Genomic DNA, 26,837 nt, shown 5'->3' with positions numbered 1-26,837 from the left:
ATGCAAGCACCCCAGCAGCCAGAATCTTCAGTGTCCTCCAAGGACGGGTGAGCGACCGTGTGATCTGAAGTCTGACCACGGGCTGCTGTCTTCCAACAGGGCCGCATCAGTCTCCTAATGTGTGCGAGTGTCTGTCTCCTCACATCCTCACTGATATAAAGTATTTTTCAGCCTTCTTAAGCTTATTACTCAATCTGACAGGTGAAGTACATCATAATATTTTCTATTGCATTCTCTCATGACTGAGAAAGTCATTTTAAATTTGTTTTCCAGGAACTTCCTATTTATGTCCTTTGGGGTACTGGGACTTTTTCTTATTGATCCATTGGAGTTCTTCACATATGAAGGAAATCAGACCTTTATCTATTAGACATGTTACCCATATTGTTTCTGTTTGTTGTTGAGCTTTCGATGGCTTATGGTATTCTTTTGCCATGTGGGAAATTAAAAACTTCTTATGCAGCAAAATTTTCTGTTTTTCATTTATGCCCTTTGGGTTTTCATGTCATACTATCTTTAAGGCAACCAAACGGAACAGAACTCTCCCGTGGGTTTCTTTCTCTTGGGAGTTCAAAATGTTTTCTCACCCACAGGACCACATTTGGTCGCTATATTCCAACCATTTAAGAGACTCTTCTGGAAACTCCTGGATTGGATGCAAACAGACCACTCTCCTCCCCTCCTAGGCCTGGGACAAGCGTGACTAATTTATCCCAGGATTCTAGGCAGGCATGACCAGTGGATGGAAGCTGGCCTTAGACCTGCAGCCCCTTCGCCGGGCCCGCTAAGTTAGCTCCCTGCTTTGTACCTTGCAGTGCTGTGAAGCATGGTGTCTCTGGACCTGGAAAGGCTGAAAACCCCATGACTCGTAAAGAGGAGATTAAGGACCCTAAAGGAGACATGAGTAAAAACAAAGGTACGTTGTACTAGAGTGCTCATGGGAAAGAGAAAGGGGCACGGACTTAGCCAAACCTTTTCATAAAGGAGTCAGGACACACTTGTTCCTTGCCCGGCCCCTGGCTTCGGCTGAGGCGCCTGAAAAGGGGGTGGAGGGATGGGCGACTCCTACCGACACCCGATAGGGAGTGCAGGCAGCCCAGGCAAGCTGCTGTCCGAGCAGAACTGAACCAGTCCCGTGACAGTGGGTGAGGGGCTTGCTCTTCGGAAACCTCATTTGTATCATTTGTAGCACAGGACATTGATCCTAACACCTCCCTATTAGGACAGCCATGTGGTTAAAGCACCCAGGAACCATTATATATAGTGCAGATATAATTACATACGTGTGGGTGTATCTACAATGTGATAATACATGTAGTGCAGATATAATAATATATAGTGTAGACACAGATATAATAATACATACAGTGGGTATAACTGTGTGTGTGTATATATATAAAGTACAGATGCCATTGTATATATATAGTACAGATACAGTAATATACATGGTCCCGATGTGATATAGGCCAGATGTAAGCATGTATATAGTGCAGATGTAACAATATAGCACAGACGTACTTATCTATATATACAATGCAGATGTAATTATATGTAGCACAGCTGCAACTGAAAATGGATATAATGTAGATATAATAATATTTCTATAGTACAGACATTAACGTATAGAATACAGATATATTGTAATTAAACATTACTGTATATTAACATTTGTATTATCTATATATAACAAATACATAGTGCAGGTATGTGATAATGATTTTCATCCATATGTTGTAACCGCTTTGCCGCCGGGACAAAGCTCAGGGAACATCACGAGATAGAGCGTCTTCATTATGTCTCACAGCTGCCCTCTTCCAAGTGCATAAAACGTCGGCAAGAATGACAGCTTTTGTAATCATTCTCAAGCGACAATCATCTTCAGACTCTCATTTTGGTCACTTGTCAGATTCCAAGGGCTGCCGTAACAAAGTATCCCAGGCCAGGTGGTGGAAACAACAGAACCTCATTCTGTGAGGGTTCTGGAGGCTAGAAGATGGAGATCAAGGTGTCGGCGGCTCCTGGTGGCTCCTGGCAATCCTTGGTGATCCTTGGTTTACAAGGATCTTGGTTTACGGCAATCTCCGCCTCCCGCATTACATGGCCTTCTGTCTCTGGGAGTCTCTGTGTCCTCTCCTCTTCCTGTAAGGACACCAGTCATTGGACTCAGGGCCAACCCTACAACCAGAATTCCATCTTGGGATCCTCCGCTGATCCCACCTGCCAAGGCCCTATTTCCAAATAAGGTCGCATTCTGAGATTCGGTACATGAATTTTGGGGGAGCACCATTCAATCCAATACAGACAATAAGATACCCCTAACCAGGATCCAGGTGACAGCGCTCCACATTTTTGTCCCATTTAAAGCTTCTGCCTTTCCCCGGGCTTCGGCTGGCTGCCTGCAGCGGTGGCGGCGGGGAGGCCCGATGAGCTGCGCTTCTATCTCCTCCATGATGTTCTCCCCGCTGCCCACTGTAAGCTGGCACGCCTCCTGCTAATTCTCCTCGGGGGTGGGTCAGGGGAAACCGCTGATCAGCCTTGCCTTGATGTAGGCTGCCATGGGTTGAACTGTATCCCCCTGTTATGGTCTGAATACTTGCGTCCCTCCGAAACTCATCTGTTGAAACTAAACCCCAATGTGATGATATTGGAAGGTGGGGCCTTTGGGAAGGGATCAGGTCATGAGGGTGAAGCCCACATGAACTGGATCAGAGCCCTTATAAAAGAGGTCCGAGAGAGCTCCCTCACCCCTGCTGCCAGGTGAGGACACAGTGAGAAGCCGCTGTGAACCAGAAAACAGGCTCTCCCCAGACACTGAATCTGCCAGCGCCTTGATCTTTGACTTCCCGGCCCCACAACCATGAGAAATAAATGTCTGTTATTTGTAAGTGTCTTGCATTGTGCTGGAACAGGCACATGAACGAAGACACGCCCAACACGGAGCACCCCAGGATGTGACTTGCTGGGAAAGAGGGATCACTGCAGAAGTCATTAGGTTAAGATGAGGTCATTCGCATGGGTCCTAACCCGATACGACTGGTGTCTGTAAGAAAAGCGGCAAGTTGGACACAGACAGGCACACAGACGGGACACGGGGATACGCCACGCGAAGCTGAGGGCACAGACTGGGGTGATGCTTTTGTGAGCCAGGAACTCCAAAGACGGCCGGCAAATCGCCAGGAACTAGGAGGGAGGCATGGAACCGATTCTCCACCATGGCCTCCAAAGGAGCCGACTCTGCCCACACTTGATCTCATACTTATGGCCTCCAGAGCGGAGAGAATAGATTGCTGTTGTTTCGGCCTCTCAGTTTGGGGTACTTTCTCACAGCGGCCCTAGCGGAATGATACACGGTTCGTGCCCTTTTCTCAGCGCCCACTGGTGACCCCTCAGTGTCCGCCTCTGAACGCAGATCTCCAGGCTCTTCTTACTGGCTTCCAGCCAAAAGCCCTTAGGAGCCCCTCCATGAGGTCCATGTCCGTCAAGGAGAAAAAATCAGTGTCCCACAGCATGGGGACGGCCGGTGTTCTCCCAACCCCGCTGTCTACTTGGGCCTTTCCCAGCTACCACCTCTCCAGTGCGTAAGTTTCAGTCAAAGTCAAGAGTCACACACCCAGTTCTCCAAGAGGGCTTCCAGAATCTTCTCTCACTTGGGCCGTGGCTGGGGAGGGGGGTGATGAGCAACACACTGCACATCAGCTCTCTCCAGGCGAGACCCTCCTCTCTTTTTTCTAGGGCTCCACCATTTCCCAGCCTTAAAGGAGGTAAGGGGTGGGGGGAAACAAACTGGTTTGGAGTCAGCCCCTTTGCCAGTTCCATATAAGTGGTGGTATCAGCGTGGTCCGGGTGATGCCGCTGTAACGTCCAACCCCACACCTCAACAGCTCAGCACGACACAAGCTTGTTTCTTGCTCGCATGATGTGTATCTGGCACGAGGGTGCCTCCCGGCCATGTGCTTGCACCATTTTTGTGAGGAGAATGGGGTACGCGAGTCAGACGCTGGCTTGGAAACCTTCCGCCTGGGAGAAACACAACAACCACTTCCCACGTTCCACTGGCCAAAGTCTAAGCAGTCGGCCGCATGTAAATTCTACCTTAAACTAAAAAACCTATAAATAATATGGAACTCCAGTGAATGACTCCCATGCTGAAGTGTTTAAGGGTGAAATGGATGGAGAGCTGCAGCTTACTTTGAAATAGACGGAGTGATGGATGGAGGTAGAGAGATGGCAGGACAGAGACGTGATAAAGCAAATGGGACAAATGCTAGCAGTTGTGGAAACCGCGTGCTGAGTACGAGGGTGTCGGGTACACAGTCCTTTCAAGTTTCTTATATGTGTGAAACTTTTCATAGTAAATTGCTGAGGGGGGGTAAGGAAAAATAAGAAAGAAAAAGCATGAATGGGCTGGTGTGGGCCATGTGACTTCACCCGAGGAGTGGGATTAATTCAACACTCAGCTCTTCAATCCCAAAAAGGACACTCCTCCCCCAAAGTTATTAAATTAATAAAAACATTTGCCACCAACCCTGGTGGCTGTTTGCAGCTACTCCTGGGCTGTGGACCGTTCGTCGAGATGGAGAAGTCCTTCTGAGGCTATCAAAACATGGGCCAGGCCATGAGACCCCAATAACCATCCCTGAATTTTTTCGGGAGTCAGTCAACCGATTTGGGACATATCCAGCCCTCGCAACAAAGAACAGTGAGCAGTGGGATGTTCTGAATTTCAAACAGTACTATGAGGCTTGTCGGAAGGCTGCAAGAGCCTTGATCAAGGTAAATGAATTATTCATTCATTCATTCATTCATTCATTCATCAATCGTTCATTCGACATACACATATATTTGGTATAAAATGCACAAGGCCCCATAGGATATGAAGGTTAATTGGTGAGAATTTTCTCTTTAATCCTTGACCCCTCCCTTATGGAGGCAGCCACCATTGCCAGTTTTTTGTAAATCCTTTTAGGGAATAAATTATGTGTATATATTACAAAGTTTCTCTACATGCAAATTTTTACACACATGATAGCCTACTCCACCCATGATTCTGCACCTTGCTATTTGTTTTTAAGATTTTACCTATTTATTTGAGAAAGAGAGAGAGAGAACACAAGCAGGGTGAGGGAGCAGAGGGACAAGCAGACCCCCTGCTGCACACGGAGTTCAACTTGGGGCTTAATCCCAGGATCCCGAGATCATGACCCAGGCTGAAGTTAGATGCTTAACTCACTGAGCCACCCAGGCGCCCCACGTCTTGCTTTTTAAAGTCTCTCTGTATTAGTTAGCTACTGCTGCATAACGAATTACCCCAAATTTAGCTGCAGGGTCTCTCGCAAGGCTGTAGTCACGCTGTCCACCTGAAGGCTTGACTAGGGCCAGAGGGTCCACATGTAAGCTTACTTACATGGCTGGCTATTGGCAGGAGGCCTTGGTTCCTGGTTCCCTGGCCTTCTCTATTGGGTCGAGTGTCCTCAGACTATGGCAGCCAGCTTCCCCCAGAATAAGTGATCCAAGAGAGTGTGAACAGGATGGGAACCATATCTTCCCATAGCTTCCATAACCTAATCTCAGTGGTGACATTCTATCCCTTCTTCCAGATTCTACTGGTTACACAGACCAGCCCTGACACAATGTGGGAGGGGATTATACAGGAACACAAACCCCAGGAGGTGAGACTCATTGGGAGCCATCTTGGAGGCTGGCTGCCTCCAGCCTGAGATCCTCCCATGGTTGATTCACTCTGAGATCCTCCCATGGTTGATTCACTAAAAACAAATCCATACTCTTTTCAGCAACTACAAATATGCATGTAGCAATACTGGCATAACCAGCCCCCTAATGGTGGGTACTGACAGTGTTTCTAGGCTTTGCGACCATGTATGGAGCCACAGAGAACCTTCTTTGTACAATGAATTCTTACAGAGACGGTGCTTCTATATGCCCACTCACAGTGTGTGTGTGAGAGAAGCTGCTTACCTATTACTCTTGACAACATATTATAAAAAACGTTCATATTGGCTACTTTGATAGGCATGGTAGGCAGAATTCTACAATAACTCCCAAGGTTTCCAACCCCTGGTGTATTCACACTGTATAGACAGACTCCTCCCCTTGAGTATGGGCAGGACTTGGGACTATGATGGGATTTTACTCCTGTGGTGGCAAAGGTGAAGAGATTTTGCAGATGGAATTAAGCTCCCTGATCAGCTGACTCTGAGTTCATCAAAACAGCAAATGCTCTGGTGGGCCTGACCTAATCAGGGAAACCACTAAAAGAAAGATTCTTTTGCTGGCTTTGAGGAAGCACATTGCCATGCTGTGGACAGGGCTATGTGGCAGGGGACAACCGACCACCTCTAGGAGAGCAGTCCCCAGCTGACAGCTAGGAAGAAACCGGACCTCAGTCATTTAAGCACAAGGAAACGAATAACACAAACAGTCTGCAAGTGTGGAGGAAGGTCCTCAAGCTTCAGAGGAGACCACAGTCCCTGCAGATACCTTAACTGCAGCTTCAGGAGATCCTAAGCAGAGGACCCAGTGAAGCTGTCCCCAGACTCCTGACCTATGGAAGTGGCAACGATGAATGTGTGTTCTTTTAAGCTGCCAAGTTTGTGGTGATACGTTATGCAGCAACAGATAACGAATATGACAGGTACCTCCTACTGCACAAGGGAATGCCTGGTGGTTTGGTTTATAGGAAATGCTGTCACATTTTGACCCAGACCTGACTTCCTCTCTCCCCTCCCCTCTGACACCCACGTGTCTCCACCGCGAGATGATGAGAACTGTCTGTGAGGGCTGAGCTTCTGCTCGGCTGCCCCACCACAGTGCTGTGATTAGTGCACCTCTCCTGAAAGACGATCCTCTCTGGCTTTGGCCTTAGATCTGGGGATTCAAAGATCCCTACTCTCCCAATCCTCAGGGATCCAAACAGTACCAAATCAGTTTATCTCCATATTAATAGAGACCGTCTACCTGCAAAGAAGACAGCCTGCTTGTTACTAAGCAGAAATACTTGTTATAGTGTTCTGAAGCACTGGCAGGCACATACCTTCCAAATGCTTATATTTTCCCCAAGAACAGTGGGTCATTGCCAGCCTTGCCCACGTGACTAAAACAGCCAACAAAGTTAAGAGTTTCCCAAAACTCCGTGTAGTCTCATGGGGAAAGGCCACCATTGAGCCTAAAATCTGGGGTGTGGCAAAGCCTGGGCCTCCCCCAACGAGGATCACCTTCATGTCTGGATTTCCTGGTTCATCCTCAGGTACATTCAGATCAAGGCTACATCTTATTTATTTATTTTTAAAGATTTATTTATTTGACACATAGAGAGAGAACAAGCAAGGGGAGCAGCAGGCGGAGGGAGAGGGAGAAGTAGTCTCCCTGCTCCACAGGAGCTCGATCCCAGAACCCTGGGATCATGACCTGAGCCAAAGACAGATGCTTAACCCACTGAGCCACCCAGGCACCCCAAGGATGGTGCAGCCATTACGGAAGACAGTGTGGTGGTTCCTCAAAAGATTAAACATGGAATTACCATATGACCCAACAATTCCCAAAAGAATTCAAAGCAAGGACTCAAATAGATACTTTTACACAACGTTCACAGCGGCATTATTAACAGTAGTCAAAATGTGGAGGCAACCAAGTCTCCATGGGTGGAGGAATGGATAAGTGGTCCATCCATACGGCAAATTATTATTCAGTCTAACAACGGAAGGACATTCTAACACCTGCCACAATACGGATGGACCTTGACGACACCGTGCTCAGTGAGAGGAGCCAGACCCAGAAGGACACATCCCGCAGGACCCCACTCCCAGGAGATCCCCAGAGGAGTCCCATCCACAGAGACAGAGAGGAGATGGCAGGAGCCAGGGCTGGGGCAGGAGGTGGGGAGTCCATGTTTCACGGGGACAGAGTCTCCGTGTGGGGAGATGGAAAGTTCTGGAGAGGGTGGTGACGACTGCACAACAGTGTGAGTGTGCTTCATGCCACTGAGCTGTGCACTAAAAATTGCTATATAGAGTTTACCACAATAAAAAATAAAATACATAAAAAACAAGAATAAATAAATGGTGCATTATGTAGAGGGAGGCAAACCAGCCTCCCAACAGTCACAAAAATATCACACCCCAGATTTTAGGCTCAACACTGGCTTTTCCCAACGTGACCTCATGGGCTTTGGAGTCTGCTTTCACACACCCCAGTGAGCAGATCCCACCCAGAAACAAACCGTCTTTGTGTTTCTGCTTTCTGTTTGTTTGTTTTTGCCTTCCCAGCTGGGCCTGCAGCGTTTCCAGGGAGTTGGCATCCTGGGCTTTAACTCCGTTGAGTGGTTTATTGCTTCTCTTGGTGCCATCTTAGCAGGGTAAGACTGTGGGCTGGGTTGACCCTGAATGCGGGGGAGCCGCTACTCCGGGCTAGCAGCCCTGGGCTGGCTCTGACTGACATGTGACCGGGGATTGCAGGTGCAACCCCACGTGAGGGGGCAAGACAGACCCACCGACCAACCAACCTGACAAAGGACTAGCATGTCAGATACATAAGGTGCTTCTGTAACTGCGTAATAAAAAGACAAAAGGCGGGGCAGCTGGCTGGCTGTTGGTAGAGGGTCATGAGTTGGAGCCCCATGTTGGGTGTAGAGATTACACTAAAAAATCTTTAAAGCAAAAAAAGACAAAAAGATTTTAAATAAGCAAAAGGCTTGAACAGAAAGCTCACAGAGGGAAGTAGCCAACAAGCACCTGGGGAGACACTGGACGTCATCAGCCATTAGGGAAACGCAAATTTGAGAAACAGAATGGTTAAAGGCAAGAACAAGAGGCAGCAAAATGAAGGGAACAGGTAGCTGAGTGGGGGTCCAAATCCCACCTTTAGCATCTATTGCCGTGGGACCCTGAACAAGTGACTTCACTGTCCTGGGGCCCAGTTTCCTCATCTCTAAAATGGGATGCTGTGAGGGCTCCGTGACCCGCCATCACAACGACATTACAGGACTTGCTGCTTCCATCACCCTTATTTTTGTTGTTTTCATCATGGTCAAGTCGTGGAGGGAGGGAAGCTGGTACCAAAGGCTGCAAACTCAGGATTTGTCGATAGAGCTTTCCCCTCCCCCCACCTTCCAGGACATTCCCACCTTAGGATGTGGGTGTGTGGGCACGTGCACACGCACATGTGTTTTCTTTCCCCAGGGGTCTTTGTGTCGGTATTTATGCCACCAACTCTGCGGAGGCTTGCCAATACGTCATTACTCAGGCCAAAGTGAACATCCTGCTGGTTGAGAATGACCTACAGTTAAAGAAAATCCTTTCGGTAAAGCCCAAACCCAAACACCGCCCACCAGTCACCCAGGGGGACTGCTAGGGCCTGACTACCTGTCCTGTTGCTCCCAGGTGGATGCTAATGATAGTTGGGGTGGTGGGGCTGGCCCCATTCTTGGGTTCGGTAAGCCTCCTCCACGGCTACTTTAGTATAACTAGGGGGCGCAGGGTGGAGCGGCAGGGATCTAATTTCCAATTTATATTAACTTCATTTCCTACTGAGCTATTGTTTTAAATGCCCTTTATTTAATTTTTTAAGTTTTTGAATTTTTTTTAAGTAGGCTTCCTGTCCAGCATGTAAGCTTCTATTTTTAAAATGCGTTTACGTATTATTTTATATACAGCCCACTACTTATTTTCTTTTAGACATGTAATTATTTTAAGGCTTTCGCCCCCTTGTCATTGTCATTTTTTAAATAACTGTCATCATTCCTGATATGCTTCTTTCTCTTCTATTTCTTTCCTAAGTTCTACCACTTCCTGTTTCACCTCTTTCTGGTGTGGCTCTCTCTTCCCTCAGTGGTCGTATGTTTGCTTTGTGCTCTTCCTTTCCAGCTGTGTTTACTTTGTTACGTTTTAAATTTTATTTTGGAACATTGGGTGACAATTTTCCTTTGCTTTGTGGTGACTTTTCTTTACGTACAAAATTTGGCTCCCCTCTTACTCCCTTTTTATCTTGTAGTATCTTCGTATGGATGTTGTGGAAAGTTTTTCCATTACTAGTGTTTGAATGAGCTGCAATTTCCTCATCCAGCTTCTGGCAGGAGGACCCCATGGGGAGAGGAGTCTTCAGGACGGTGAACCTCTGTGCCCAGATTCACCAGTCCGAGGGCCCTGTGGCTGTTGTATCAACATTGTATTTCTGAGTTACACACTTCTCTACTTTTTAATGTCTCTGGAGTTGAGATGTGTCTTGCTGTCAACGGCATCCTCCAATCATCATTGGTCATGTTTTCCCACATTTTAGCATCTCTGAAGTTAGGGTAGACTTTCCAGACTCATGAAATCCAGCTAGACTCAGTGAAATAGAAGTCTCCCCCACCAATCCTCCTTGGATGCCTAATTCCTGACCTGGTTCAGGGAAAACAGACTTCTCCCTCCAGCCTTGAGCTTTCTGAAATTGCTTTAAGTGATGCCTCTACGGTCCCCGATACTCATGTTATTCCCTATTTGTTCTGTTCATAGCAGAACCAACTGTGGGATGGGGGGTGGGTGAAGAGTGGGTCCTTTTTGCCAAATACTGGCTTACAATTTGGGGTGAAAAAACCTACACCCTTCACATGCAAGATTCAAAGCCAGGCTTCTGACACGCTCCTCCCAAACTGAATATTCAGTTCCGCTTGGGAATCTTTAATTCTAGGCAATACCCATGGCTTATAGTCCTCCAACTCTTCAGTGATTCCCTGCCTCCTTAGAATAAACTCCAGACTCCTCGCCACTGCCTCCAAGGTGTGGCCGACCTGGCCCTCAGCATCCTTTCCTGCCTCCACCCTAATCCTCTCCCCTCCAACCTCATCCTAGCCATCCGAGACTTCATATAATCCTCAAACATCCCCGGCCATTTCCTGCTCCAAGCTTTCTGGATGTCGGTTCCCTCTCTCTCTGGAAACCTCCCGTCCGACTGTTACCAGAGCTTCTGTCGTCTTCTCTCAATCCACGCTGGAGGCTTGGTTTTAATTACAATTACCTACCGGATGTTGGCAGCGGCTCTGTCACTGGACTGGCTCGACATGTTGTAGAGACACACCCCTTCCTCTGCACCCACCGGGTACAAGAATCCCACAGGCGTGGTCAGCCGAACCACAGAGCCCTCGGTATAGGTAGAAAGTCCTGAACTTGTCCAGGTTCCATCACCTTCACCGAGGATATCTGTGGCCCAGCTCCAGCTAGGAGGTGAGCTGGCTCCTGGGTGCACAGTGCAAGGCGCGGGCTCACGAACTAACCACCGGCACTCTGTGACCGTAGCAGGCCCAGGACGCTGTTGTCTTCACCGGCCGTTAAGCGTTGGAGGCTACTGATACCGGGCAAAAAGAACCCCATCCTCAAATCAGGTTGTGTCCTGTCAGTCGGGACAAAGAGCAGTGCTGTGCGGGCTGGGGTCCCTGCGGGAGACTGCTGAGGAGACATCCACCCTCAGTCTCTCCCAGGCCCATGAGGCCCATGTGGAACTTTCTTTCAGATTCCGCAGGGCAGGGTGGAGAACCTAAAAGTGATCATCCAGTACAAGCTGCCCGTGAAGGAGAGCAGTGAGAACGTGTACTCTGTAAGTGTGCGAGGGGCCGCCGAGGCCGGGGAGGGTGGCCCGCGGGGCAGGCGGACGGGGCTTTAGCGCCTTCCTTTTTCTTCCTGGCGGAAAGGGTCTGATTTATGGGAAGATGTCTGTTGTGAGTAGTTACTGCTGTGAAACAAATCTCCCCCAAAACTGGTGGCCTAAGACAACAACAATCATTTTATTAATTGTTCTTTTCAGAACATTAAGGCAATTGAAAAAATACTACATCACTGAAAATTAGTGTGTGAAAACCCACATTAGGTTTAAATACTCACTTTATATCCAAACCAGAATTTGTTATAATTTTACTTTAGGCTTTAATATGTGCCAAGTCATCAGTAATAGCTTCACTAAAGCCATGAACCACTGTTTAATATGTACAAATATGAACACGGGGCTGAGCATTTCTGCCATGGCTTGGACCAGCCGCCCTGGTGGAGCCTGTCTTTATTTAAATATTTGATTATTTCAAAAAAAATGGTTTTTGATATTTCATTCATCATGGGTTTTTTTTTTTTGCATCGTTAGTGACTTAAAATATACTGCATTAAAATAGTATTTATCTTGATCGCCAAAGGTTTGTTGTCCTTTTTGTTTTATTGTGTTGTTTGCATCTCCTTAAATTCTGCACTGGAGGCTAAGTCCCTAGTCCTCATTCTGGTCCTGACCCTACAGCTGGGCTCCTCCTGTGCCTCCCTCTCTCTCTCTCTGCGGCCTCTCCAGCATGGTGACCTCAGGATCTCTGGACTTACTCCTGGCTCAGATCTCTACAGAGAACATCGAGAGAGAGAGAGAGAGAGAGAGAGAGAGAGCGCCATGGGGAAGGTGTCTTGCCTTTAAGGACCTACTCTTGGAAGCCACACCCCATCGCCCCCAACATACTGTGCCCATCAAAGCTGACCATCAAAGTTGTCACAGTCATATTGTGAAAATGCACTCTGCCTCAGGGAGTTTTATTTTTTAAAGATTTTTAAAAATTTATTTACTTAAGAGAGAGAGAGAGAGCACAAGCAGGGGGAGCGGCAGCTCCCTGACCTGAGCCAAAGGCAGACGCTTAACCAGCTGAGCCACCCAGGCGCCCCTGCCTCAGGGTGTATTAGTCAGGAAACGTTTTGGTACAAGCAACAGAGATGTACTTTAGCCAGAGTAGGGGTTCTGTGTGAGGATACACTGGGTCGTCTCCCAGAAGCCAGGGCAGGAGGCTTGTGAGGGACAAGGACAAGCTCCTGTTAATGTCCATGAGATGAGACCCTCAAACCCATGACTCAAATCAGAAGTCCTACAATGTCATGGAGTTTATTTGGTTTGCCCTCCATGCAGGTGGGACAAAAGGTGCCCATGATCCTTTCTGGTCAACCAAAACCCTTGCCAGCTTTCGTACCTTCCAGAAAACACTCAAATATGAAGACCAGGATGGTGAATGATTAAGGAAGAAAACAGATCAGAATCATAGACTTTTTAGAGGTGAAAAGTGGCCATCAAAGCAACAATACCTGAGGTCTGGCTACCTCGAAAAAACTCCTTTGTTAGCAACCCTGCTTACAGAGGGATCTCTCGACCTTGTTGCTCTGGACACTTGGGGAGGATCATTCTATGTCGCGGGGCCGTGCCGTGCATTGTAGGGTGCTGAGCGGCGCCCCGGCCTCCATCCACTAGGTGCCAGCAACACCCTCCCAGCCGAACCAACCAGAAATGCCCTCGGACAGGAGCTGATGTCACGGGGCCAGCATCACCCTGGCTCTTCTAGAGGATGCTGTGTGCCCTCCGTCTTGAATTCAGGGCATTGCCCTCATCCAGAGCCTTGCTGGGGGCTCAGCGGTGGAAATTTTGTAGGTCCTGTGTGATACTCGGTCCATACAACCCAACAGTTCCTCTTGAGGCCTCATACTGGAAGGTCGATAAGAGCACAGGCTCTGACCCTGTTGGTTTAGACCGCCAGCTCTTGTTTACTTGCTGTGTGACCTTAGGCAGCTCCTGGGGCTACATCTTGACTCATTCATGTCCAGATGACTCATTACAGTCCCAGAGCTTCCAGCAAAAGCCCTGACCTTCACTGTGATTGGACCAGCTGCGGTCACATGTCCAGACCCAGCAGTCTGCCAGGAAGTAAAGGAGGAGAAGCAAACATCTCAGGGCTTTTGTAAGAGGTACCAGGCCTGGTGACCCTAAGCCTCCCCTCTTGCAGGGAATCATGCTTTAGAGAAGCTGATGGCACAAGACCTGACTAGGGAAGGGGTCTCCTGGCGTGTCCAGGGCCACCCTCACATCCCGAATCCCCATCCTCTGCCTGTCTCTTCTCTCCACAGTGGAATGATTTCATGGAGCTCGGCAACAGCATCCCCGATTCCCGGCTGGACCAGATCATGGAAAGCCAGAGGGCTAATCAGTGCGCTATGATCATCTACACCTCTGGGACCTCAGGCAATCCCAAGGGAGTGATGCTTAGCCATGACAACGTAAGTGCTGTCTCTGCCGACGGCGATGAACCTCGCAGCGCCCAGAGTCCCTGCACCTGCGCCACTGGCCCTCTGGCTCTATTCTTGCCCCACAGGCGGCAAGGTGGCGTTCAGGGGTCTGGCACACAATGGCTCCCTAGCCAGTGAAGTACGGAGGGTCATGTGAACACTGCCCTCTTGGGTGGAGATCGGGGACTTTAGAGTAGACCTGCGTTCAAATCCTGCCTCGTGATCTTGGGCCAGACACCTAACATCTCCAAGCCTCCATTTGCACATCTGTAAAATGGGCATGGTACGACAGTCCCTGACCTCCTGGGCTGTTGTGAAAATGAAATGAGTTAATATTTGTAGAGAGCTCAGAACAGTGTTCGATAACAGACAAGCAGGTGAACGAGCAGAATATACATTCTGTGTTTCGGACGTAAAGCAGAAGTTGAAGTTTTGGTTGCCCAAGAAAGGCTGCGTGTCTGGGAAAGACATGTATAGTTTGGATGGAGTCCACAGGTGATCATACTTTAGACCAAGGGTATAGAAGAATAAGGGGAACAGATCCTAAAAGATCCCATTTCTATAAAAGCCTAAGAAATGCAAACTTATCCGTAGGGACAGAAAGCAGACCCGGGGCTGCCTGGGTAGGGGTAGGTGGCAAAGGGAGGCATGACAGAGGGGTGACATAATGTTCACTATCTTGAGACTGGTGACGGGTTCGCTGGTGGAGACAAGTGTCAGGGGGTGTCGCGCTCTCTGTATGTCAGTTACACCTCAATAAAGCAGTTTAAAAAAGAGCAAGAGAGAGCAGGAGAGACAGTCACAGCTCACAGCATGCCAGGCACTGTTCCGGGAGCTTTACACTTAGCAAATCCTCCCGACGAGCCTCCCAATTCTACCAGGCTCCTTTTACAGGTGGAAAAACTGAAGTCCAGAGAGGTTCTGTAACTTGGCCCAGCTCGCACACAGAGCAACGTGGTGGAGACTGAACCCACGCAGAAAGGCTGGCTCCACAGGACACCTTTTTTCTTAAAAGATGTATTTATTTATGTGGGAGTAGGGGGAGGGGCAGAGGGAGAGGGAGAATCTCAAGCAGACTCCTGCTGTATGCGGAGCCCAACACGGGGCTCAATCTCACGGGCCTGAGATCATGACCTGAGCTGAAATCAAGAGTTGCACGCTGAACCGACTGAGCCCCCCGGGCGCCCCTCCACGGCGCACATTCTTAAAGACGCTGTAGCTCTATGCAGCTGATGTGTAAAACTGGCCATGCGATGCACACATTTTGAAGCCAGTTGCAGAAGAGTATACACAGACAGCCAAACATGCTTTTCGTTAGAAACTGAGAAGCAGCAGCAAGCAATGCGCTCACGCATATGTTTTAAGAGCAGAAAAGTGTCTGTCAGGACGTGCACCCGACTGGCATGGTGGTTCTCTACCAGAAAGATCACAGCTTTTCAATGAGGAGTTTCCTCCCAGCCTCGACTAATAGTTACTGGACACACGAGCCTTCGTCCTGGCTCTTCCCTCTGCACGTTCCCGTTGCCAGAGAGCCGGGTGGCTTGTTGCTTCTCCTCCTTCAGACCCCCACTCACACATTACCTCCTCCCGGAAGCCCTCCCTGACTCCCATGTTTAAAAGAGCAAATAAAAACACTCCGCTTCTAACCCCTCTGGCTGCTGCTCTCACACTGACATATTATAGAGTCACTTGTCGGTCGCGCACACCAGCTCCTCGAGGACAGGGCTTGTGCACAGGTGCCTGTGCAGAGGAGGGAGCAATCCACTTCTGTGGGCTCAGCGAATAAACGAACGAAAGGAATCTCATTAGGCCCTCACCCCACCCTGGCCGACGTCTCTCCTCCTAGCAATTTCGTGTACCGTGAGATGGTCTTCGGCCATCAGGGTGTTGAGCACATGCCCTGGAGCGAGGCTGCCTGGCTCCGAGTCCCGGCTCTCCCACCTGCCAGCTGGGTGACCTGGGACAAGTTCCTCATCTTCCCCACCTGTAAGATGGAGATGAGAACGGCTTCTACTTCTCAGCGAATGATCCCACATCCTGTGGCGGTTAACGGATGCTGCGTAACCAGCCATCCTACAACTCACAGACTTAAACCCCTGGGCTGTGTGATTTCTGGGTCTGGAGCTGAGGCGGGGCTCAAGGGGAGTTTCTCACGTCCCACCGGCATGAGCTGGTGGCCAGGCTGGGCCGGAAGGGCAGCGCCCATCGGTCTCACGTGGCCCGGGTCCCCCACAGGGCAGTGGCTCCGAGGCCGTGGACCTCCTTCACGTGGTGGCTGCTCCCACCGCCCCACCCCCCAGAGCAATCACTCCTGAGACAAAGGTGGAGGCTCGATGTCCGAAGCTACCCAGGGTCACCCCTGCTCCATTCTCTTGGTCAAAACAGCCCTGTGAAGGGAAAGGGGAGCAGACTCCAGCTCTGGATGGCGGCGTGGCGGGGAATCCACAGCTGAGCACAGGGCGCCTGGCACGCAGCGAACCACGCAGCGTTGGCCGTTCGTATTTCTAAGTCATCATCATCTTTATACGGGAGTCAAAGCTGGACCAACACTCTCAATGCACATCAACAGGTCAAGGTTGCTCCCGTTCACAGGGCACTTTGCGCCACACTGAGCTAGGCACCTGCTAACCCCCCGCTAAACCCCTTACCAGGAGGTAAGGTGTCATTAACCCCTGTCACAGACGGGGAAACCGAGGCTTGGAGAGGGAAAATGACGTGCTCCATGTCCCTGAGCCGGGAGCCGGACCCAGGAGGTCAACACCACTGGATGCATCACAGTCTACACACGCCAAGCCCCTTCCCTCAATGCATGGGTGCTGGGTACCTCGGAGCATAGGCTGTAAGCGACAGGGCTACAGGGAGAGAAGTAAAATCCCTCCATCCCGAGACCCAGGGGGAGAAGTGGGACTGGTCTTGAGGGCTCGCTCTGGGCCAGCACTTTGCAGACTCAGCCCTACTTACATATCCCTTCTGTCTCCTCGCTCACGCAGTCAACAAAACCTGTCGAGTCCCTACTACGTCCTGGGGACACAGCACTGAACCAAACAGGCCCCATCAGGGCCCTTGGGAAGACAGGGAGCAAGCATATAAAACCAAGCAGGTTGTGGTGACGGCACCCAGAGACTTAGACGAGGGGAACTCCAGCTTGGAAGGCGTGACGTGGCCTCTCCGAGGTGGTGTGGCATTCAAGTGGAAATGTCATGTTCGAGAAAGACTCAGTTGCAGGGCAAGCTGGAGGAAGAGCATTCCAATCGGAGGAACAGCCAGCGCCAAGGCCCCGAAGCAGGGCCATGCCTCATGTGTGGGAGGAACGGTGTGGAGGCCTGTGTGGCTGGATTAATGAGGTCACTGCCTGAGATGGACGACACCAGTGAGAAAGACGGACTGCAAAATTATACCTCTGCTAAAACGACGCATGGAGGCAGGTGTTGGAGAAGGAAAAACATGCATATGCTAACTGTTGGGTGTTTGTGTGATGGGATAATGGGTGGCTTTTGGTTTGTTGGGCACGAGAAGCCCCTGTGCCCATTTTACAGATGAGCAAAGAGCCTAGGGTCACCGAGCTAGCAAACGGTGGAGCCAGGATTGGGTCCTGAGCCACTTACTGAATCCGTTAGGTTTCTGACTTTCCATGTAGACATTCCGATTCTAGGCTCTGTTGTTGGATCCAAAGGGGTCGGCTCAACCCCCAAATCTGCCCACTACCTTTTACAGCTCCTCCCAGCCTCGGGCAAGTTCGTTAACCACTCTGGGCTTCTGTTTTTCCATCCTTAAAGTATAAAGGATTGTAGGTACCGACCCAGCATGTGATGACTTCATGTTTGGGAAGCGGGAGAGCAGGGCCCAGCACACAGTAGGTGTGTTGTAAGTGTTTGGTAAGTAATTGCATTTAAATGGCCCTTCAGTGAGGACGGGGCCCCTGGATCGTAAGCCTGCCTTGTGTTCTAGATCACGTGGACGGCGAGCACAGTGGCAAAGAACAGCGGCCTGTCTTGTGCCGCAGAAAAGCAGGAGGTGGTGGTCAGCTACCTTCCCCTCAGCCACATTGCAGCTCAAATGATGGATGTCTGGGTACCCATGAAGATCGGGGCTTTCACCTACTTTGCTCAACCAGACGCTCTCAAAGTAAGGCTGAGGGCAGCCCGGGGTCGGTGGATGGTTATATTAAGCACCTTGATCCAGGGGTTCCTTCTCTTTCCTCATCTTATGCTCCATTCAGGAGCAATGGAAACAGTTGGCCACATTCTTCTAGTTTTTATCTTTCCCCAATTCAGGGCATCCACATACGGTTGTATGGATTGTGCACCGAAAAACTCAAAACTAAGATGTGACTGGTATTGAAAGCAGAATGTGTGTGTGTGGTTTTGTTTTGTTTTAAAGTCAGTATTCCCAGCACCCAAAAAGCTCCAGAAACCAATCCCATCTCAAGGCCCTTAACCACATCTCCTCCTTGTCATTCTGTTTTCCACTTCTGTATCTCCTTGGCCCCTCTTTCCCCCTTCCCACGCTAGGGCTCAGTGTCTGAGATGTCGTAGCCACTCGATAAATACTTTCTTCTCTGGCTGACTGCATAATGCGCACCCACGCACCTTTGGGACCTGAGAAGTTCCCTTCCCCCCACATCCTTATTATCTCCAAAAACTGTCAACAGTTTCCAAATGACCAACCCAACATCCAGGGAGAGATAAAGGTATCTTAACGTTTCAAGAAACTGCCAGACTGTTTCCAAAGTGGCTGCCCCATTTCACGCCCCCCTTCGCCCCCCAGAGCGCGTAAGAGGCCCTGCTCCTCCCCATCCTCGCTGACACGGGGCTGCTGCCCACACTATTGCTTCTCGAAGTGGGTGGGAGGTGGCACCCCTCATGACGAATGGTGGTGAGCACCTCCCCACGCTCTTGGCGGCCAGCTGTGGACCTTCTCTGGGAGAAAAACATCTGTGCCAATCTTTCGCTCATTTCAAAATGTGGCTGTGTCTCTTCTTATGGCTGGGCTTGACCAAATATCGATTTGCCAACACCTTCTCCTGGTGGCATGTCTTTTCATTTTCAAGTCCGATGAAGCCTTTTCCCGTTTCTTTCATGCGTGTGGTGCCATATGTAAGAGACCCTTGTCCGCCCTGGGGCCACAGAGGTCTCTGCCGCGCGCCCCACGGAGCCTCTGGTTTTGGCTTTCACGCTTGGGTCTGTGCTCCGTCCTGAGTTCACTTTTGTGTGTGGTGAGAGACACTAAACGGAGTTCTGGCTTTTATCTTTCAGGATAGGACCAGCCTCCTCTCCGCTGAGTTGCATGGGCGCTTTCACTGACTGTGAATTGCTCATAGATGTAGAGACTCGTGTTTGGATTTTCTGTTCTGTCCCGTGGAACTGTATGTCCAGCCTGATACCCAAACCGCACTGACTGGACTTTTCTGGCTTTCTGACACAGTGCCCACCTTGCCCTTGTTTGCCTGACACATTCCCAGTTTTGTGACTGAAAACGCCACCTTCTAGGAACTCCTTGGGTTCTGAGCAAACCAGGACGGCTGATCACCCTATTTTAGAATAAATTTCAAAATCGGATAATAATTCTCCCCACTTTGTTCTTCTCTTCCAAAACTGCTTTGGTCATTCTAGGTCCTCTGCATTTCCATATAAATGTTGAGATGAGCTTGTCAATCCATTGGAAAGTCTGCCTGGATTTTGAAAGGGATTGCACTGAACCCACAGACCTGTCTGGGAACAAATCTTACATCCTTTCTAACAGCTGTGCAATAGTCTGCTGCATCCGCGGGTCGGGTTTGTCACCAGTCTGTGCTCTCCACCAAATCCCCAGATCTCACCCATAGAGTGAAATCTGATTGGCCACCAGCCCACCAGTGGGTTGGCTCCCTTGGGTGGGGAGCTCACCCTGGTCCAGTCAGCCGAGCTTCTCCGGGGCTGAGCTGGCCGGCTGGGGAGAGAGGGACATCTGGGTTCCGGGCAGGGTGCAGGTGTGGCTAACCCAGCCTGGTCCCTTGCAGGGCACTCTGATCAGCACTCTGCAAGAGGTAAAGCCCACCGCCTTCCTGGGGGTGCCCCGAATTTGGGAGAAGATGCAGGAGACGATCAAAGCAAATGGTATCAAATTCTCAAGCTTAAGGAAGAAAGTATTTTCATGGGGAAGAGTTATCGGCTTAAAGGTCAATACAAAAAAGATGTTGGGGTAGGTGGAGGGTCCAGCGGGGCCAGGCAGGGAGAGGGCCATGGGGAAGGGGGCTCAGCCTTCTCCAGCTGGTGCCCACTGACCCCCGTTCGGCTCCATGGCTGCTGAGCTGCCCATGACATTCTTACTCACAGGATACAGGACACCCCCATGAGCTACCGCATGGCGAAGGCCCTCGTGTTCAGCAAAGTCAGGAGTGACCTTGGCCTTGATTACTGCCACTTTTTTATCAGCGGGGCTGCACCTCTTAACCAAGAGACCTCTGAGTTCTTCCTAAGCCTGGACATGCCTATAAGCGAGATATATGGTATGACCGAATGCACAGGACCTCACACTGTATCCAACCAGAATAACTACAAGATTCACAGGTACCAGCCTCCTGGGAAGACCCCCGGCCCTCCAGCAACATGGGGTACTAGGGTTAAAGGTGGGAGGATGGGCGAGCCACAGGGCTAAGGTGAACCCTGACCTGAGAATGACCCCTGTTCTCCAGTCTCCAAGCTCTAAATCTTCACTACAAGAGAAGCCCCCATTTGTCCAAGAGCCCATGGATAAGGGCTCTTAGAATGTTCCAGGGTCTCCCCAACTGTCACCTGTGAGTTTTGCCTCCACATGGCCCCCACAGGCTCACCTCCTGAGGCCCTTCATCTCCAGCGCGCTCCATCTCAAACACGTCCATGGGCCCTTTTTAGCTTTCTCCCAAGCTCACCTAGCCCCAGGACGCAGGAGTGAACCCAACGACACCGAAGCAGGAAGAACACCAAAGACAAGCTCCACTCTTTGGGTCTGACAGCCACAGAGCCTCCCGCCGTCTCTCCTTGACCCCCTCTCTGCTGGCACATTGCAAGTCCAGCTTTCCTCTCATGCTCGGCCAGGTTCCAACTGCCGTTGAACTTGGCGGAAACTGAGTTCAATCTTCCTAATATGGCGAAACCATCTCCTGCCTTTTACTCTGCCTTGTGGGGGAGCTGTGCACCTCAGTGTCCCCCCTCCCCACTCCATCGTCCCATCCGAGGTCTATTTTTTGCATAACCCAAATGCGCACTGCAGTTTTTCCAAAACCAAAGAGTGGTCCCTCCCTAAATAGAAGTGACCTTGCTCCCAAACCTGGAGGAAACGTGCAAACTCCAGCCTCCATCTTTAAATCGTGTTTTCCAAAGAGAAATACATGCCCATGTCCAAAAACTCCGAAGGCATAACATGATACAGTGAAAAGCGCCCTCCCTCCCACCCCAAATCTTCAGGGGGTCTGCTAAGGCCACCATAACCAAGTTCCCCAAAACTTAAACAACAAAAACTGCTTCTTACAATTCTGGAGACAGAGGTCTGAGACTGAGGTGCGGGCAGGCTGGTTCAATGAGGGTGAGGGAGAATCTGTCCTGGGGCTCCGGCGTGTGGCGGTCGCTGGCCATCTCTGGTGTTCCCGCCCTTGTGGACGCATCCCCCGGATCTCCGCCTTCACCTTCACATGGTTCTCCCCGGGGGGCATGTCTGAAATAAAAACGTCCCCCTTTTTATAAAGACACCAGGCAGACTGGATTTGGGGCCACCCAATACTCCAGGATGACCTCATCTGCATTTAACCATTACATCTGCAATGACCCTGTTTCCAGATCCGGTCACATTCTGAGGTGCTGGGGGTTCGCAACACAAAAGGTGCTGGGAGAGAGGGGCACAGCTCAACCCCGAACACCCTCCCAGAGGCCAAACCACACCACCACTGCTGTTGAGCTAAGCGGACATAAGCAGTGCATGGACATACGTACTTTTCTCCCCAACACAAGCATTTTCCATGTTAAAAATGAACACAAAACTCATCCTCTCTGAACTGTTACTTGCTATCTGGAGCTCGGGAAACAAATGAGGTCAGATAACCCAATGTCCTTCATTATCCGGGTTCGTAACAGGAACTTCCAATCGGTCTTGATTCCCATCATCCAAGCTCAGGAATCAAATGGATTTGGCTGGTGGGAGATTCCTATCTCGTAGAGAATGTTCCCAATAAGAAGCCCCTGCCCCATCTTTAACAGCTGCAGGGTGTCCCCTGGGTGCATGCACCGTCGTTTACTGGACGGGTCCTCTTACTGGTGGGTACTTACGGCTTCTTCTCCATCACGGGTCACCACAAACGAGGCCGCAACAAACGTTTTGCATGCACACCACCCATGGTGCTAGACCAGTTGGTAAAAAAAAAAAAAAAAATGGTACCTCAACACAACTTTCACGTACCTTCCTTTTGTTACGAGCGAAGTTGAAAAAAACTCTTTGCATACATTTCAAATCCATCTGTCTATCCTTTTCTTGGAACTATCCGCACACCTCCTCCTGCCCACTGGGGCCTGGAGAGGGTGAGAGCAGCGGATCCCGCGGGGCAGCCCACGCTGCAGACCCAGGCTGACCTGGCTGGGTGACCTTGTCTCCCTGAGCCCTGGTTTCCCCCTCCCACCCTCCTGGCAGCTGCGGCAAAATCATGGCGGGGTGTAAGAACATGCTGTACCAGGAGAGCAAGGACGGCGTCGGGGAGATCTGCGCGTGGGGTCGGCACGTGTTCATGGGCTATCTGGAAATGGAAGACACCACCCGGGAGGTCATTGATGAGGAAGGCTGGCTACACACCGGGGACCTGGGCCGCATGGACAGCCAGGGTTTCCTCTACATCACCAGCCGTATCAAAGGTACCGGGGCTGGCTCTTTGGATGCTTCCCGCAGGCAGGCCCACCCTGAACGCTGAAGGGCCCCGTGCACCAGCACAGAGGCTCCCGGCGCCCCACCTTCCACGGGGGGCCCCACACAGATACACGGAGACACCCCCTTCTGCAGAGTCCAGCTTTTCCCTCGTGCCCCTGGTAGACGGGCCCGAGGGAAGAGACCCACGCTAGCCCTGAAACCTGTCTCCTTCCCTGTAACTCGGGGGGCATAATCATCTACACAATTATAACAATGAAGTGAGGATTCGAGGAGATGCTATGGAAGTCCTCCTGCTGAGGGCCTGACAGTAGACATTCTGGGGATCTGCAGGACATACAGTCCGTGTCACAGCTGCTCAGCCCAGCCACGGCGGCACAAAAGCAGCCACGGATGCCTAGCAGACAAATGGACATGGCCACGTGCCACCACTGATGTCATCAAGTTCTCACGTGTCCCTACTCCCACTATTCTTTGGAATTCCTTCCAACCATGTCAAAATATAAAAACCGTTTCTAGCTCGTGGCCACACAAACACATGGAGGGTTGGATCGGACTCACAGGCTGTAGGCCGCTGACCTCCGATGCAGACAGAGCATCTGCCAACAAGCCCGACACGGGCAGTAACCATTTAGTCAGTGAACCAGGTTGGCATCGTTTCCGTGCTAAGCAACAGAAAACCCTCCTGAAATAGGTGTGAGTGAAAAAGAGAAACTATTGGCTCAAAAATGGAGAAGTCCAAGAGGTCTCATGTCAGGCTCGGCTGGATCCAGGTGCCAAAATAACATCAAAGGAATTGCTTTACCCTTCCCTCACTTAGCTGTCCTCAGTGATGGGGCCGTTTTTGGAGAGGCTTTTCCCATTTGCTGACAAGATGGCTGCCAACAGTCTAGGCTCACCCTAACCACAAGGCACAGCCCAAGGTTTAGGTCTGGTTCTCACTGGAGCCCTTCTCAAGATGAATCTCTGCAGAGAACAGAGTGTGCTGACGGGTCAGACCTGGTCACATGCTCATCCTTGCGGTCCTCACCCAAACCACAAGCGTTTGAGATGGAGAGAAGAGTTCCCTAAACAAACAGCAGGGTTGGACACTGGAGTCACCGGCAGACACCACCACAGGTGTCCGTCGCAATCACATTACTACCGCTGCCTTACCCACCTCGGTACGGATGGCTGAAAGATCACGGTAGAAGACACAGAGAGCTGGGATGGGTGGGACAGGAGGCAGCCAGCATCCTTAGATGAAGAGCAAGTGAAGAGCAGATCTAGGGCTGGAGGAGGGGCTCTTGGGAGAATTTGAGAGGCTGGGGAAAAAAGTGATGCAATTCTCTTAAAGCTTCTCCTGGGCTTGCCAAGTGGTAGAAAAATCAGCAGACAGACACGGGGCATGGCCAGAAGCACTGGACTATCTTCCAAGCCAGTTCCGGGCCCTCTGGAGGGTACGGAGGACCAAGAAACAGGCAGCGGATTATTACAGGCCGTCCAAGTAAAATGCAGAGGACTTGGGCATTTGCTGGGCATTCCAAGGAGACAGGGGCGGAGGAGCAGAGTGATGCTGGCTTGGAAAAGGGCACGGTGGGTGTCCCGGCCACGGGCAGGGGTCCTCCTCTGCTTCTGGGGTTTTCTGAGTGAGCAGTCATCTGTGTCAGCCTCTGTCCCCTCTGATCCTCGAAGGGGCAAGGCTTTTGTACTCTCGCTGTTGAACCTTCACTGAGCCATGCTTTATTCCAGAAATCCTTATCACGGCCGGCGGTGAGAACGTGGCCCCTATTCCCATTGAGAACTTGGTTAAAGAGAAGATTCCCATAATCAGTAATGCCCTGTTAGTGGGAGATGGGGCCAAGTTTCTGAGCATGCTGCTGACGCTGAAGGTAACGTGGTAATGTGGGTTTGCTGTCCTTCGGGGGGTCTCTGCCCCAGGGTCTGGAGGGTGCACCCCTGTGGGTTCGAGACCCACTTCCCGGTCACAGGCATGGCCAGGGAGTGTGTGTGGTCACTGGGTGTGGTGACGAGGGTGTCCCGGGGCAGTGTGAGGTCGACGGGAAGAGCGGAGAGCCACTGGACAAGTTAAGCTTGGAGGCCATCCACTTCTGCCGGAAACTGGGAAGCCACGTGTCCACCGTCTCTGAGATTTTGGAGCTGCAGGACCCCCTGGTCTACAGGGCCATCCAGCAAGGCATAGACGCTGTGAATCGGGAAGCCATTTCCAATGCGCAGAGGATCCATAAGTGGGTCATCCTGGAGAAGGACTTTTCTGTCTCCAACGGAGAACTGGGTGAGCTGCTTGGAGAGCAGGGGGCCTTGGCACTTGGAGGCTGGTCCCTTGCTAGTGTCCAGGGCCACATGGAAACTGAGGAAATGTGCCCTTTCCTGGAGGTCTGAGGGTCTACTTCCAGCTCACTGGAGTACAGCAACCCCCGCCCAGGCTGCCCACATCTCACACACACACACACACACACACACACACACACACACACACGCGGGTCCCTTCTCCCCAGGGCAGCACATCCCCCGCTCTAGGAATAAAAGCCCAACTCCTCACTATGGCTCTGCACGAGCTGTCTCCTGCTGACCTCCTCTTCTTAGGCTGCCCCCACTGCACGGGCGTCCGCACCATTCCCACAACTCTCAGGCACAGCTCCGCCTCAGGCCTTCACACCTGCTGCTCCCTCAGCCTGGAATGCCCTCCCCCCTCAATTCTTTGGCTCCTTCTCATGGTCCACGTCTCACCCTACAGGCCACTTCCTCGAGCGGCCTTCGCCGACCATCCTGGCTAATGTGACTCACCGTCGCCCTTAACAGAGCAGCCCTGTAGCTCACCATCCCCCCTCCTACGCTGCTGCCGTCTTGGCCCCGTAACACACCATAGTCTGAAATTACCCTACGTATTAACTCATCTGTGTCTGTCTGCCCCATGAGGGGAGGGCTCACTCCAGGGTGGGAGGGGGTCTTGCTTTCCCTCAGTGTCCTTTCTGGGGCTTTCTCTCAGCACTCAGCTGTAACCTGACGGCATGGATTACAGAGTGAGAGTGACAGCAAGCGCATAGCCTCCGACAACGTGGGCTCAAATCTGGTCCCCTCCAAGTGACTTGTCCCTCCGATCCTTGGTTCTTCCAACCATGAGTTGAATATGCAGTCCTCGTGGGGCTGCTCAGGATGTAGCTGGGACAGCCTGAACCCCACAGTGACTCAGAGCCTGTGAGCAGCCTGGGGCGTGGATCAGGGCCTGAATTCAAGTCTTGCCCTTGCCATGCCCATGCCGGGTCCACTTGGAGCAAGTGGCCCTCTCTGAGCCCATTTCCTCACCGGTAAAATCAGGGGGTGGTATGCCTTCGTGGGGTGCCCCGGCCGCATGAGGCACAGAGTCCGGCATGCGTATGCCCTGCCAGTCACACGGTCCTCACCGCAGCCCGGGGTGAGGAGAGCGTTCTGTCACCCCCACACTGATGGCGAAGGTGATGCACTCACCAAGTCGATGGCAGAGCCGGCCCTGGCCAGCCCCGGCCTGCCGCAGTCACGGGACCCTGTTGCCCGCACACGGGACACGTGGACTTCTGTTTCATCCCCACATCTGAACTGGTCTCTCCTTTCTTGATAGGTCCAACAACCAAGGTTAGGAGACATTTTATCACCCAGAAATACAAAAAGCAAATTGAAAAATTCTACCACTGACTTCTCTGGTGGAGCTGCTCCTGGCTGTCCCAACGGTAAGACTGGCTTTGCTGGGCTGTGCCCCGAACGCATCCACCAGCGGTGGGGTCCCCTGTGTGGCTCTGAGAGCAGAGCACGTGTGGTTGCCAGGGATTCTAGATCTGACGTGACTCATGGTTTCTCTACCAGAAAAATGCCCAAATGGTAAACTAGCTTCTCTGGAGCAGGCCGTTGTCAGAAACTTCGGTGGGGAAAAGTGCT

The 26,837-nt window shown here is 51.1% G+C and overlaps 1 protein-coding gene across 1 annotated transcript; it reads left to right on the top strand.

The window, feature by feature from the left end:
- Window positions 1–26,597, top strand: LOC103681861 (long-chain-fatty-acid--CoA ligase ACSBG2). The gene is made up of 15 exons (XM_008711443.2): window positions 1–47; window positions 816–916; window positions 3,410–3,574; window positions 4,544–4,773; window positions 8,283–8,371; window positions 9,195–9,315; window positions 11,503–11,586; window positions 13,902–14,051; window positions 18,009–18,185; window positions 20,059–20,240; window positions 20,375–20,608; window positions 22,698–22,915; window positions 24,657–24,796; window positions 24,954–25,200; window positions 26,524–26,597. Exons 1-15 carry the CDS (start codon window positions 1–3, stop codon window positions 26,595–26,597), a joined length of 2,259 nt encoding a protein of 752 aa, XP_008709665.2.
- Window positions 26,598–26,837: the final 240 nt, after the last annotated feature.

The sequence above is a fragment of the Ursus maritimus genome, unplaced genomic scaffold (assembly GCF_017311325.1).
Source record: "Ursus maritimus isolate PB19 unplaced genomic scaffold, ASM1731132v1 scaffold_14, whole genome shotgun sequence".
NCBI lineage: Eukaryota > Metazoa > Chordata > Mammalia > Carnivora > Ursidae > Ursus > Ursus maritimus.
The sequence above is the reverse complement of the archived record's forward strand: the minus strand, read 5'-3'. Positions and strand labels throughout refer to the sequence as shown.

Bases quoted from the DNA above. Each gene is read 5' to 3' on its own strand.
- LOC103681861 (XM_008711443.2), top strand. From the start codon at position 1: ATGCAAGCACCCCAGCAGCCAGAATCTTCAGTGTCCTCCAAGGACGG. The intron at 917-3,409 runs GTACGTTGTACT...CTCTGAACGCAG, and splicing joins AGACATGAGTAAAAACAAAG to ATCTCCAGGCTCTTCTTACT. The intron at 24,797-24,953 runs GTAACGTGGTAA...GTCCCGGGGCAG, and splicing joins GCATGCTGCTGACGCTGAAG to TGTGAGGTCGACGGGAAGAG.